Below are 15009 nucleotides of genomic sequence, written 5' to 3'. Positions count from 1 at the left end.
ACTTTTTTTTTTTAGCATATGTATAACAAGGGGGCTGGAGAATGGCTGCTCTTCCAGAGGACTCAGGTTTAATTCCCAGCACCCACATGGCAGCTCACAACTGTCTGTAACTTCAGTTCTAGGGGACCTAACATCTTCACATAGACATACATGTAGGCAAAACACCAATGTACATGGAATAAATTATATTAAAAATAGTTACAACTGTTTTGATGTTCTTGTATATCAGTTTTGGGTTGGTTTTGATTGACTGGTTATTCTTCTTGTGTCTTCCTGCTTTTTTATATGCCTGGTCATCCTCAAGTATTTGGCAAAATACTGACGTCCAAATGTGTATAAGGGAGCTCTGAAGATAGCCCCAAAGAAAAACTAAGAAAAGAGAGTGCCTTACTGTCATTCATCTAGAATTGTAAACAGTACCTGCTCTCAGCCAGAGTAAAAAGGCACAATTCCCAGAGTAGTAAGGAAAATAGTCTAGAAAGTGTCGGGGCTGGGGAAGCTGATTAGATCATACTGAACATTGCTTATAGATTCATCTAAGAAGTCATAAAAGCCTTAAAAGAGATTGCTTCAAAGTAACTTACTCATACCCCAGAACAGAGGTTAACATTTACAGGAATACAAAAAACCCTAGAAGTTGCAACAAGTATAAAACTCCTTATGTCACTATTTTTGTTATATACTTTAGATATGAATATCTATTATGTATTGTAAACCATTAGCATTTTTATCATCTATTATTTATTATCTATTGTTCTTGTCCTTACTAATTTCTTTTTTGGGTTGTTGATCTACTTTGCTAGGTATTTGGCTAATACAGTTGAAGAAGATGAAGAAGAAGCCAAGTATGAAATTTTTCCATGGGCTTTAGGGAAAAACTGGAGAAAACTGTTCCCTAATTTTTTAAAGTTAAGGGATCAGCTCTGGGACAGAATTGACTATAGGGCTATTGTAAGCAGGCGATGCTGTGAAGAGGTAAGGGTTTGTTTGTTTATCTATCAAGGGTTTATTTGTCTATCTTTGTTTATCTAATTTTTCCTTGGTTTATTTATGTATGTATGTATATATATACATATATATATATATATATATATATATATATATACGTTTGTTTGTTTTGCTTTGCTTTGCTTCTGTATTTGGGGAGAGAGTCCCAACAAGTAGCCCAGCCTTGTTTGGAACTCACAGTCCTATTTTGTCCTCTTCAGTTTTAGGATAAAAGTACATCATGCCACTATATCCTGCCCGCTTTGTTTTTAGTGATCTCTTTCTATGTCTATCTCTCTCTTTGTACATGTATGGAGATCATTAACTTTGGTCATTACTATGCAACTTGTATATTTTGTTTCTGTTTGAATTTTATCACATTTATTAAAAATTGTAATTTCTACTTTTTAGAGCAGACTTCTTCTATACTATTCTTATTGTAGTCTTCCCCTCCTGTCTAAAAGATCACCAGTATGCTAGCAAAGGGTTTGTAGACATACTAAAGCATATTATTTAAGACTATTATGAAATTCCTGGCAGTGGTGGCACATGCTTGTGATCTTAGCACTTGGGGAGGCAGAAGCAGACAGATCTCTGTGAGTTCAATGGAGGCCAGCCTGGTCTACAAAGCGAATCAAGACAGCCAAGGTTATATAGATAAACCCTGTCTTGAAAAAACAAAAACAAAAAGCCAACCAACCAAAAAAAAAAAAAAATACATACCTATTGTCACAAAGAATACATTGTTTTGTGAGAAGTCAAGGTCTCATGAATTTGTCATGCTTTCTCTTCCTATAAGCAGCCAGAGGAGACCTCTGAAGTAGTTCATGACTCTTTTGACCTAGAAAATTCTACAAAATCAAATTAAGAGGTTCAGATCTTTGTGTTCACTTTAGGACACCATGAAACTGGCCAGGCCATCAAGGGTATGCAAAAAGCCACCAAGTATCTGAAAGATGTCACTTTAAAGAAGCAATGTATGCTGTTCAGGCAGTATAGCTATCCCCAGGCCAAACAGTGGGGACACAGGGTTGGTGGCTAAAAAAGAATACTGAATTTTCGCTGTACATGCTTACAAATGCAGAGAGTAATGCTGTGCTGAAAGGTTTAGATGGAGAATCTCTAGCCATTGAGCCAAGTACCTAAGATGCGCCGTTGAACTTACAGGGCTCGTGGTCAGATTAGCCCACTCATGAGCTCCCCATGCCACACTGAGATATCTTTACTGAAAAGGAACAAATTCTTCCAAAGCCAGAAGAACAGGTTGCACAGAAGAAAAAGGTATCCCAGAAGAAGCAAAAATTTATGTCATGGGAATAAATTCAGCAAAAAATAAATGCAAAGCCAGGGTTGGTGGTGCACCTCTTTAATCCCAGCACTCAGGGAGGCAGGGACTGTAAGTTCAAGGCCAGACAGTCTACAAATCGAGTTCAGGACAGCCAAGGCTATACAGAGAAACCCAGTCTCAAAACAAAGCAAAACAAAACAAAAAACAAATAAATAAAAGCAGATAAAAGTTTTTAAATACATTTTTTTAAATTTGTTTTACATTTCATTTGAGACAGGGTGTCTCACTATAGCGCTGGCTGTCCTGGAACTCTATTTAGACTAGACTGGCTCACAGAGATCAGACTGCCTTTGTCTCTCAATAGATAGGACTAAAGTAAGCACCACTCTGCCCAGCACATTGTTTCCTTAATGTCAGATTTTATTAATATAATTTTATTATGAATAAATTATTTGAACCAAATGTTTTGTATTAGCATTTTAAACAAAAAAAGCAATCTAGAGTAAAATTGAGTAGAAGGAACAATTATTGTAAATTCTTGTATTACTGTTTAAGAAATGTGAGAAATGCAAACTAGATAATTCTGTAATTAAGTCCTACCCAGTTAAATAACTATAGAGCAAAGGAGCCCAAACTGATTCATTTCAACTTGGGTAAAGACCGTAGCTGCATGTCACAGAATTCTCTCCAGAACTAATCTTGTTAATTATATTTGTTAATGAGATAATATACAAGTATGCATATTTACAAATTAGGATTATTGGCTCTTGGAAGAAATGCAAGAATTCAGAAATAACAGAGAACAGAAAATAACAGAAAGGTTATGGAGCAGGCCAAGACTCTATAAAGTTAAATTTAACAGGAAAAGATAGTTGCATATATGAGGCCTTCTACAATTAATGTACTGTCATTCAAACAACTCTTCCAGTTACGGGTGTTGACAGAATCCTGTAATTTATTTTTAGTCTCTATTTCTTGTATGTCTCTTTTATGTCTTTATGTGGGTCAATGTCGTGGTCCGTGCCTATAATCTATAATCTCAGTACTCAGGAGGCTGAGGCAGGAGGATCTTGTTCCAGGTCAGCCTGAACTGCATAAATTGTGAGACCCTGTCTCAAAAAGAAATAGGTGACAATTTGCATAGCTGTTTGCCAACCTTGAGAGTGTCAGGAGCCATATTTGAACACTAATTTTTTTTTCTAAGTACATGCTACTCTGCTTCTATTTTGTTCTCTTCCATTCTCTTTGTGACTGTTATATAAAGCCTTCCCTCTATTGTTCAATGGAAGCCTCCTGATAGGTTTATGTTGCCAAAGCATAGTTTAGCTTTTAGTTTTCAGTCCTCAACTTAGCAACATTTGGCACACTTGTTTCTCTGATACACTGTCTTCATGTGTCTTCATTTCCAAATATCAGGGTTGCAGCTTTTCCCACTCATTTTGTCAGTTCCCTTTTATCTCACCAGCCCTATTAAGGTGCCTGTTATGCAGAACTGGACTTAAGAGAGGCCTTTAGAACTGTATGTTAAAGTCTTCTAAAAAACATTTTTATTTGTATGTGTATGTGCACTTGCATATGCCTGTAGGGACCAGACAAGTATGTCAGATCCCTAGGAGCTGGAGTTGCAGGTGGTTGTGAGCTGCCAGATATGGGTGCCAGGAACTGAACTCTGCTCTTCTGGATGACTAGGAAGTGGTTTTAACTGCAGTCCCTCAAAGTTAATGTATTGAGAATGAACAAGATCACTTACTAAGTTAATTCCAATAGAGGCAAGATTAGGTCCTGGGACTGAGCTCTCAGGCACCTTAATAAGGCTTTCATGTGGCACTAAAAAGATGTATCTTAGTACTAGACATTTTCATGGTGATATAAGTCAGCACTAACAATAAGACAGGGAAACTTACAAGCTGGAATTTTTTTAAGGTGAGACTTCCACTGAATCTTGAAGGGAAAAGTAATACGAAGACAAAAGGAGATAATATTCTGGATATGGAAAACAAAGACACAGAAGTGCTGGAAAAAGCAGTCATTAAAAATAAAAGTAATAATCTGGGTGGCAGTGGCAGCAGAGGTGGCAGCATTTGCGGTGGACGCCTGTGGTCTCAGCACTTGGGATGTGGAGGCGGGAGAATCTCTGTGAGTTCCAGGCCAGCCTGGTCTATAGAGTGAGTTCCAGGACAGCCAAAGCCACACAGAGAAACTGTCTCATGGGGGTATAAAAAGGAAGAAAGGAAAGGAAAGGAATAAATTCTTAAGATGGGAATCTAGCTCAGTGGTATAGTGTCTGCTTACTTTGCATAAGGCACTGGGTTCAATCCCCAGCAACATATAACTAATCTGATATCATTCTATCTCCTTACCTTAGGAAGTTTTGTATAGTTAATATTCTCATTTGCTTCTAGTTTTTTCTTTATTAAATGGTTTTAGTTGAAAACTTAATGGAAGGATATAAGTGACATAAACAAATTCAATCATAAAATATACTTAAGAGCTAGAATTATATAGCCAATTGGTAGAATGCCTGTCTAGCATGCCCGGTGCCTTGAGTTTGATCCCTAACGGCATATTAACAGGGCATGGTGGAATACATCTGCAATCCCAGCACTTAGGAGGTGGACAAGAAGAGCAAAAATTCAAGGTCATCCTTAGTCATATAGTGAGTTCAAAGCCATCCTGGGCTATAAGAATCATAGTTTCTTTCCTTCCTCCACCATCTTCATGTGTGTGTACATTTATATGTATATTTATTATTTAATAGATTTATTATATATTATTTATATATGAGTGCATATATATATAATTTAAGAACGAATCATATATATAATTTCAGGGACAATTGTGATATGGCCCAGTGGTACCTGGTTGACAAAGGTACAGCATTTGTTGAATAATCTAGTGGTTTTTTACTTTCATAGTAAGAGTTCTTTCTCACCCCTGGTGGTGGCTCATGTCTTTATTCCCAACACTCAGGAGACAGAAGCAGGTGGATCTCTGAATTTGAGGCCAGCCTGGTCTACAGAGTGAATTTCAGGACAGCCAAGACTACATAGAGGAACCCTGATTTGAAACAAACAAAATGAACAAACAAAAGTTTTTTTCCCATCAAACAAAATTATACACCTTATACATACACCCCTAAAACTCAACTCCTCTGCTGCTGCCTTCCCTTGTCCCTCCTAGGCCCCCAATATAACGCTAAAATTTTAAAATTGTAAAAAGTTTTTTTAAAAATCAGTAGCCAACTAGAATGGCTCTGTCTGGCTCTCATTTTAGGGTTATACTTATTTACTGTGGGTCATTGATAACTGCAACTAAAGATTTTGACTTAAGACTTGTTGATGTTTTGGCTTTTATGAAGTCAGCACAATAGATTTTCCCTAGCTTGACTTTTTAAATGGCTATAACTTGCCAAATGCTTACTAATGTGGTAAGGATTTTACATATAATACTGAATCTCAAAACAGTCTTTGGGTTAGCACTCCCATTTTATTGATGAAGTACCTGAACCTTGGAAGGAGTAAATAATTTGCTATGTAGTATACAGTTAGCAAGTGGTAGAGCCAGGACAAGATAGAAAGTCTACAACTAAAGCCCATCCTTTACTCATTAAACCTATGACAATGCCTGATAGTGAGAAATCTTAAGTGCTTTATAAAATGGATCCTTTCCTCACCACAACCTTCTAAAAATATACTCTTGTTGTCACTGGGTAACAGACAAGGAAATTGAGGAACAAAGAAATTAATTTACATGTTTTTAATAGCACTGCCCTTAATATAATTGCAAATATTTTAAAATTAGCCTAACAAACATAGTTAGGAGGCTAATTTCTTTTTAACCTCACACATTCAAAAGTTAAGAATTGCATAATGTTTTAGCCTAACTATATTATCTTTCCTAAACTTAGAAATGTTCAGAATTTTAAAAATACTCTGGCAGGATATGGTAGTGCATGCCTTTAATATCAGCGCTCAGGAGGGAGAGACTGGCAGATCTCCATGAGTTTGAAAACAGGGTTGCCTGGAGAGACCCTGTCTCAAAAAAACATAACTGACTGACTAAAAAAAAAAAAAAATAGCAACTTAAAAGGTTGCTTCACTTATATTAGCTGCTTGAACTAATTTAGGTACTTTATCATTTCTAAAATTAATGATCCAAGCAATCATTCTATAAAAAATGTTGCTTTGATTGATTTGATGTTGCTGATTTAAAGTTGGCAATGTAAGTATTTTTATTGTTTCCCCCCTTAGGACAGGGTTTCTCTATGTAGCTATAGCTGTCCTAGAACTCACTCTGTAGAGCAGGCTGGCCTTGAACTCACAGGTCCACCTGCCACTGCCTCCTGAGTGCTAGGATTAAAGGTGTGTGCTACAATGACTGTCTTTTTTTTTTTCCTTCCTTTTCTTTTTTTAGGTAATGTAGTTGCTGTTTTAATTTCAGGTTTAGAAAAATCTGCTCTTGAGGTACATTTTCTGTTCTTTACTCAATTTTAAAATGTTATTAAATTCACAAAGTAACCTTTTCACTATAGGTTATGGCCATTGCACCAACCCATTACATCTGGCAACGAGAGCGCTCTGTGCATCACAGTGGAGCTGTTAGGAATTACAACAGAGACGAAGTTCATCTGCCCCGGGGACCTAGTGCCACACCAGTAGATTGTTCACTGTGTGGTAAAAAAGGAAGATATGTGAGATTGGGACTGTCTTCATCGTCATCTTCGTCCAGTGACACAGTAGAGCTAATGGAAAAACATTCCCAGGAATTACACAATTCATTATCAATGGACACGATAGGTGATCCTTCTCAAGCTAATAGCTATTCTCAAGGTAGGATTTAATGGTAAAATACAATTAAACTAATGCATGTTATTTATTTATCTAGTCAGACCTTACAGGCAGGGATGATAAGTTACATAACTGAGTTAAATTCATATTGAAAGTTTTCCTTCTTTAGGTTACCACTTTTTAACCTCTGTCTATACCTGTTTTGTGGTAGCCTACACACACTAAAAAGGATCTGAACATATCTTAAATTGAAACTCAATATGCCATAAGCTCCAAGTATTAGGGCTTGAAGAATTTTTATGAAATGTTTATTTTATTTAAAGATGTTTTCAAAAAGAAAATAAATTTACTTGTAATCACCATCCAATTATTGGTTTTTTCTATATACTTTTCTATTTCTAACAAAATTATGACATATTTTATCCAGCCTAGCTTTTTATTATTTAGTATAAAAATTTTCCTGTGTTATTTAGCCTTTGAAAACCTTATTGTGATGTGCATAATATATTTGCATATATCATTTTTGTTGAGATCTAAAAGCTTACTTAGAACAATGATATATTAACTAGAAAATAATTATATTAACCAGAAATACAAACTATACCATAATTTTCAAGTTATTTTTATATGTAGTATTTCCCTGTCATTTTTTTTTCTAGGTTTGAAACAGTACTAGAATAATACTCTGCGATAGGATCCTGTTTACTTCTTATAGATTTCCCTTATTTATAAAATAGATTTTGGCATTAGTGGCACACACCTTTAATTCCAGCCCTCAGGAAGCAGAGGCAAGTGAATTTCTGAGTTTGAGACCAGCTTGGTTTACAGATTTCCAAGACAGCCAGGGCTACACAGAGAAAGCTTGTCAAAAAAAAAAGAAAGAAAGAGAGAGAGAGAGAGAGAAAGAAAGAAAGGAAGGAAGGAAGGAAGGAAGGAAGGAAGGAAGAAAGAAAGAAAGAAAGAAAGAAAGAAAGAAAAGAAAAAAGAAAACAAAAACAGACCCACATCATTTCAAAATTTTACCAGTTTATTTTTACCATATTCCTATGAGAAAGATAGTAATAACTGAAGTACTGAAGCTTTACTTTACTAAAAGAGAAACTTAAGTCTAGTCTAGTGGTTCTCAACCTTCCTAATGCTGCAACCCTTTAATACAGTTCCTAATTTGTAGTGACTCTCAACCCTAAATTTATTTTCATTCTACTTCACATCTTTTATTTTGCTACTATGAATCATGATGTAAATATTTGTGTTTTCTGATGGTCTTTGGGGTCATGACCCACATGTTGAGAAACACTGCTCCAGTCTCTTGACAGTAAAGCTTAATTCCTGTTTCTTTTTTCGGCACAGTATTTGCTTAACAAATTTTACTGGCAGTATAGTTTCTTACCTTTCAACATCTCCAAGCACACTCTTTGTTGTCATACTCATATTTGACAATAAATAAGGTTGAGCATTACCTCAGCTATACAGTAAGAATTGCCATTTGTCATCCCTCTCCTATCTCCCAGGCTTTTACTTTTACATTCTTTGATCCTCAGAATAGGTATGTTTATTAGATACCTAAATGTTTCAGGTACTATAGCAAGCTCCTTTCATTCATACTATATTTAATATTCACTACTACTGAAGGTTAAGTATTGTTATTCCCACTTCACAAATAAGGAAACCAAGGCTTATGTTAAATTGCCTACTTGGTAAAATAATATTTGAATCCCAGTCTTGTGACTGGAGTCTGAATTCTTACCTATTATGCTCTCTTAGCCTTTGATAAAATCCTGCTTTTAGCAGTGAAAATATCAAGAACCAAGTTTTTTCTGAAATGCTCGTGGAATGAATTGAGAGTAGATTCTAATAATTTGAATAGATATCCACAGAAAGCAGAAGAGAAACCATTATGTTTTATTTAGACCAGCCCCTGTAGATATCACTAGAGCATGCTCTATATTCCAGGTCTTGACATCTCACTAGGAATCTGGAGTGTATGCAGGAAGTAAGGTGCTTGACCAGTCACTGTACTAAAAAAGCTGGGGGCAGGCCATGTGTCAGTGGATAAAGGCTTGCTGCTAATCATGATGACCTGAGTTCAGTTCTTGGTGGAAGGCAAGCACTGTCTTCCTCCCCTTGTTCTCTGACCTCCTCATGAACTTTGTAGTGCACGAAGCAAACATATATATAGAGAGAGCAGGGCATGGAGATGCACACCTTTAATCCCAGAGGCAGGTGGATTGCTGTGAATTCAGGCCAGCCTAGTCTACAAAGCAAGTCCAGGACAGCCAAGGTTACACACAGAAACCCTGTCTCAAAACAGGGGGGTGACCAAGAAAAGAAGAAAGAATAAATGTAATTAAAAAGATGTAAAGCAAGTCTTCAAGGGATTATGAACAAAAGTAGGGTACTGATGTAGGGGAGAGAGTAGAAGAGATTGTGCTTTTACTTTATTAATGAAATTCCCAATTTAGGATTTATATGTTTCTTATAGAAAGGAATAATTTTTGTTTGTTTTGTTTTTTAAGACGGTCTCACAGTGTTGCTCTGGCTGTCCTGTTACTAGCTCTGTAAGTATACCAGGCTGGTCTAAAACTCAGAAATCCACTTGCCTCTGCCTCCTGAGAGCTGGAATTAAAGGCATGCACCACAACAGCCTAGAGAAAGGAATAAATATTTATCCAATGGTTTTATTGTAAATCTTAAGGTTAACTCTAAAAGCATTTGATAATGTCAGAGGGCAAACAATATAAAGGAAATACATTGCTAGGCATGGTGACAATGTCTTGTAATACCAGCACCCAGGAGGTTATGGTAGGAGGATTGTAAGCTGGAAGCCTCTTTGGGATACACAACAATTTCCTATATTTAAAAGGTGGGAGCAGGTAACATAGGAGAAATATCTCAGTGATTAAAATCACCACTCACTCTTCTAGAGGACCCCACATTTTGGCTCACAACTGCCTGTTACTCCAGTCCCAGAGTACCTGACCGCCTTTTCTTTCCTCTACAGATAGCATACATATGTGATGCACACATATGCATGCAGGAAGGTACCACACACATGTGGTACACAGATGTTCATATAGGCAAAACACCCATTCACATAAAAATTAATAATAAAAATTTAAAAACCACTACTACAAAAGCCACTTATTAGATAGATAGACAGATAGATACAAAATATTGATCACATATACATTTGACCAGTAAAAAAGTCTGCATTCATTTTCTGGTCTTAACAATTATGAGCTGACTAGGGATACAGTTAACAACATAGTGTAGAAGGGGGCATAATATTACCAAGAGTAGGGTCAGGCTCTCACTGCCTTAGCTGTTGCTTATTCCTTATAGTCACCTCTGCTAGCAAAAGAATTTCCCCTACTGTCTACATTAAGTTGGACTCACTTGATGGTCTATAATCATAAAAACTCATTCAGATATTCTTCAAGAGAGATGTACAAGGAGCTGGTCTTGGTTCCATATCTTTAAGCTATAATTTATGTAAATAGTGGTCAGTGTTTCCACATTTCAAACAAAAGAACACAACTTTCTTTCCTCCATTTAGCCTAACTTCCTTCCCTCCCTTCTTCCCTCTTTCTCTCTCTTTTAAAGACATGGTTTCATTGTGTAACCCTGGGCAGCCCAAACTCACTGCTTTCACCAGATTTGCCTCAAACTCACAAAGATCCACCGGCCTCTGGGATTAAAGGTGTGCAATACCATGGCTAAAGTTGTTTGCTTGTTTGTTTTTGTTATTGTTGTTTGTTTGTTTCTAAGTAACATGTTACTTAGCAATTTTAACACAAAAATGCTTGTGACATTTTAAAAACAAACTGTCACTTTGACAGTGAAAAGGGAAACACTGTCAAAACTCTTTGATGGGGATAGATGAGGCATTCTTTAAAAAGTCAGACATACTATAACTACTGGTAGTAGCTAGTTTTTTATACTAATCACATCTAAAAATCCAGTTCTCCAAGAAGCTTTGAAGTGGCTTTCTAATATTCATTTTACTGCTGAAAAACCAATGGTGTAACTCATAAACATTATGCCATTACCAGCTAAAGCAACAGCAACAGAAATATGGGGATTCAGTTCTATTTAAATTTATGCAATGTTTTTTAAACTTTTTTTTTATGTGTGTAAATGTTCTGCCTGCATGCATGTCTGCTTACCACGTTAGTACATTGCTCAGGAAAGCTAGAAGATGTAGGATCCCTTAGAACTAGAGTTACGTGTGGTCGTGAGCCACCGTGTAGGTGCTGGGAATTGAACTCGGTTCTGTGGGAAGAGCAGCCAAGTGTTTGTAACCACTGAGCCATTTCTCCAGACCCCACTTTTCTACTTTTTGCTTTGGTATTGGTGTTTCAACCTAGGGCTTTATTTCCATTCAGGTTATACCTCCAAACCCCTTAGTACATTTTTATAGAAAACTAATATTGTTACTCGTTCAGCCTCAAGACACATACTCTAGTGTAAGTGAAACATGGGCAAACATTATCTGTAAACCTGAGGTTTTAAAATAAGGGGTGGGGGGACACACCAAGCCTTACTTTTGTCATTGACAGGTACAGAATAGTCTATATGTTAGATAACCTATAACCAAATAGTTTTTCTTAAAAAAAAAAAAAAAAAAAAAAGAAAAAGGCTTTTTTTCTGAGACATGGTTTCTTATTATATAGCTTTGGCTGTCCTGGAATTCACTCTGTAGACCAGGCTGGCCTCAAACTCACAGAGATCTGTCTGCTTCTGCCTCCTGAGTGCTGGATTAAAGGCGTGTGCCACCATCTTGAACTTCATTTTTTATCATATTGTCATTCTATGTTCTGGACACAAATCACTATATTTAAAATCTTTGCACTTAATAAAGATGTAATCAGGGCTAAAGATATGGCTCAGTGGAAGAGCATATCATATGTTTGGCAGGCAATGGACACTGGGTTCAAACTCCAACTAAAAAATAAACAGCAGAGCACGTGGATTAATAATGTAATCCGGACTATGCTATATGACCAACATTTATAAGTATAAAAGATTACAGAATTATAAATCCAGAATTCTGGAGGCTGCAGAAGGAGGATTACTGTAGGTTCTCTAGCCAAAGCTACAGAACCCTGTCTTCGACAATAAATAGACTACAGAATTCTCTCTGTGGAATAAGAAAGTTGGTAAGAGATTTTCAGAACAAATAACATATCAACAAGGTATTGAATATGTCCTGTTTTCGAAGGGACTAGCAAACATACAGGAGGGAGTAGAATAGCAGATAGGAATTTCAAAATACAGATTATCAGCCAGAAGGTAGTGGCATAAGCCTTTAATTCCAGCACTTGGGAGGAAGAGGCAGGCAGATCTCTGTGAGTTCAAGTCCAGCCTGGTTTACAAAGTGAGTCCAGGACAGGCAAGAAACCCTGTCTCAAAAAACAAAGATCTGAGGGTGATACATGAGGGTTAGATATAGACAAAAAAGAAAAAGAAACTAACATGAAGCCAGGCATGTGTCACACACCCATAATCTCAGCATTTGGGATATACAGGAGGACCAAGGGTCATCCTTGGATAGTCAATTTGAGGACAGACAGCTATGTGAGACTCTGCTACATCTTGAAACCAGGTATAGTGTTAGATGCCTGCATCTCAGCACCCCAAGGTTTTTGAGCAGGTTGAAAGTAGCAGGCATGAATTTCCTCCTGTGGAGTGGGAGTAGTTGGTTACACCCACAACAGTTATGCCACTAGTTCACCAGTAGGCACATGTTGCTTTGAAGTCCGGTATTGTTATAACATGCAGGGTTCACTGAGGTGTAAGACCATTGAAGAGTTTTCTTCCCCAACAGCTTGCCATAGCACCACCTTCCAGCTCTGTGAAGGTTAGCTAACAGGGAAACATCTACATCTAAGCAACAAGAAACTGTGTAACTATATAAAAATATGACCTTGACGATGAGGTTTTTGAAAAACATGTATAAAGTTCTTTAAACAATGTATTTTATAACAGAGCAGTGGTGAAGCATGCCTTGAATCCTACTTGGGAGGCAGAGGAAGGTTGATCTTTGTGAGTTCTGGAATAGCCAAGGCTACACAGAAAAACTCTGTCTCAAAAACAAACAAACAAACAAAACCAATGTATGTTATATAGAAAGTACAAAATAACTAGTACTTATGAATAATCCCTATCGTAATTCACATTCCTAAAGTACATTTCTTCCATCATTTGATGTATCTCATTAATTATGATGGTTTTGTTTGATTTTTTTTTTTTTGAGACAGGATTTCTCTGTGTAGCTTTGACTGTCTTGGAACTCTCTCTGTAGACCAGGCTGTCCTGGAACTCACAAAGATCCACCTGCCTCTGCCTGCTAAGCGCTGAGATTAAAGGCATGCACCGGGACAATTCTGATGGTTTTTTAAACCTGGTTTAAAAGATTCTGTATATGGTAGCACACATCTGTTATTCCAGTGCTCAGAAATAAGAGCAAGAAGAATGCTATTAGTACCAGGATACCCTGGGCTATAGTAAATTCCAGGCCTGTTTCAAATCAAATCAAGCCAAGGTTTGAGTAGATTAAAAAAGATTTAAGAATTTTTATACCTTGAAGCAATGTATAATAGATCATGCCTGTACCCTGGCACTCCCAAAAGCCAAGGCAGAAGGAACACTAGTTGAGACCTGTCTAGATACACAGAGAACAAGATTATCTCAAAACAACCCTATAGCTAGTGGGGCGAGGTAGCCTGTAATTCCTCTGCGATTTCTGTTATCTCTGTAAGTTCGAGGCCAGCCTGGTCTGTAAAGCAAGTCCAGGCCAGCCAAGGCTACACAGAGAAACCCTGTCTTAGAAAAACAAAAAAAGAGTTATTATGTCTTGAGGGCATACTCTATTAATCGTGTGCCTTGAACAAGTACCAGGCTCAAGGTCCCAGCTTCAATACCCAGAGCCGAAAGCAACAACAAAGTTACATCCTTTTTTTATCGTAATTTTAAAAATTACATCATTCTCATCAGCTCTTCCCTGCTATTTTATTCCGTGTTTTCCTTCTGTTTACAGTGTGTGTGTGTGTGTGTGTGTAGGTTAGAGAACAACTTTCAGGAATCAGTTCTTACCTTCTACCTTGTTGAGGCAGAATCTCTAATTGTTTAATTGTTTTTGCTCCTGCCCCAAGCACTCCAGGCTAGCTGGCCAGCCTACAAGCTTGAAGGTAACTCTCCTGTTTCCACCTCCCATGTTGCTATAGGAATGTTGGGAATTGCAGATGCCCACCATGGGGCTGGGGATTTAGCTCAGTGGTAGAGCACTTGCTAGCAAATATAAGGTTCCTTCCCCAGCTATGAAAAAACAAAAACAAACAAACAAACAAAAAACAAGGTAAGTAGCATATGCCCACCACCCCATCCATCTTAAAAACAAAAAAACAAAAACAAAACAACCCCCCCCACACACAAGTTCTGGGTATCAAACTCAGGTTGCAGAGCTAGTGTTTTAACAGTGAGCCATCTCTGTGGTCTTTCCTCATTTTATTTATTTACTCATTTATTTAGTTACTTTTGTTTTTTGTTTTTTGTTTTTTTTTTTTTTGAGACAGTGTTTCTTTGGAGAGCTCTGGCTGTCCTGGAACTATCTTTGTAGACCAGGCTGGCCTTGAACTCAGAGATCTACCTGCCTCTGGCTCTCAAATGCTAGGATTAAAGGTGTATGTCACCAAGCCTGGTTCCTTGTTATTTTAAAGTTCCCTACAAGCAATTAAAATGTGTACTGGGTCAAGAAGTGGTGAGTGCCTGTTGTGAAAAAAGGCCAGCACTTAGGAGGCTGAGGCAGGAGTACCAGGGGTTCAAGATTAGCCTGGGCCACACAGCAAGTCCCTGTCTCAATCTTTGTGTTGCTGTTGTATTCTTTTCTCCTCTCAAATGCTGAGATTAAAAGCATGATCACCACTCCCAAATTGACATTCTGTCTCA

General features: G+C 37.3%; 1 protein-coding gene across 4 annotated transcripts in view; it reads left to right on the top strand.

Moving 5' to 3' along the window:
* The window catches only part of Spdya (speedy/RINGO cell cycle regulator family member A), a 35017-nt gene that overhangs the window by 18445 nt on the left and 1563 nt on the right, over positions 1–15009 (top strand). For 3 of the 4 annotated variants that reach the window (XM_060364695.1, XM_021647167.2, XM_060364712.1), the window contains exons 5-6: positions 804–975; positions 6807–7104. In XM_060364695.1, coding sequence (XP_060220678.1) covers positions 804–975; positions 6807–7104 — 470 coding nt within the window. Of the gene's footprint in view, positions 1–803; positions 976–6806; positions 7105–10665; positions 10763–15009 lie in introns of all 4 variants that reach the window. The other variant, XM_060364702.1, reaches the window with a different exon arrangement.

Source organism: Meriones unguiculatus, chromosome 1 (assembly GCF_030254825.1).
Source record: "Meriones unguiculatus strain TT.TT164.6M chromosome 1, Bangor_MerUng_6.1, whole genome shotgun sequence".
NCBI lineage: Eukaryota > Metazoa > Chordata > Mammalia > Rodentia > Muridae > Meriones > Meriones unguiculatus.
This window is presented reverse-complemented; position numbering and strand designations above follow the sequence as displayed.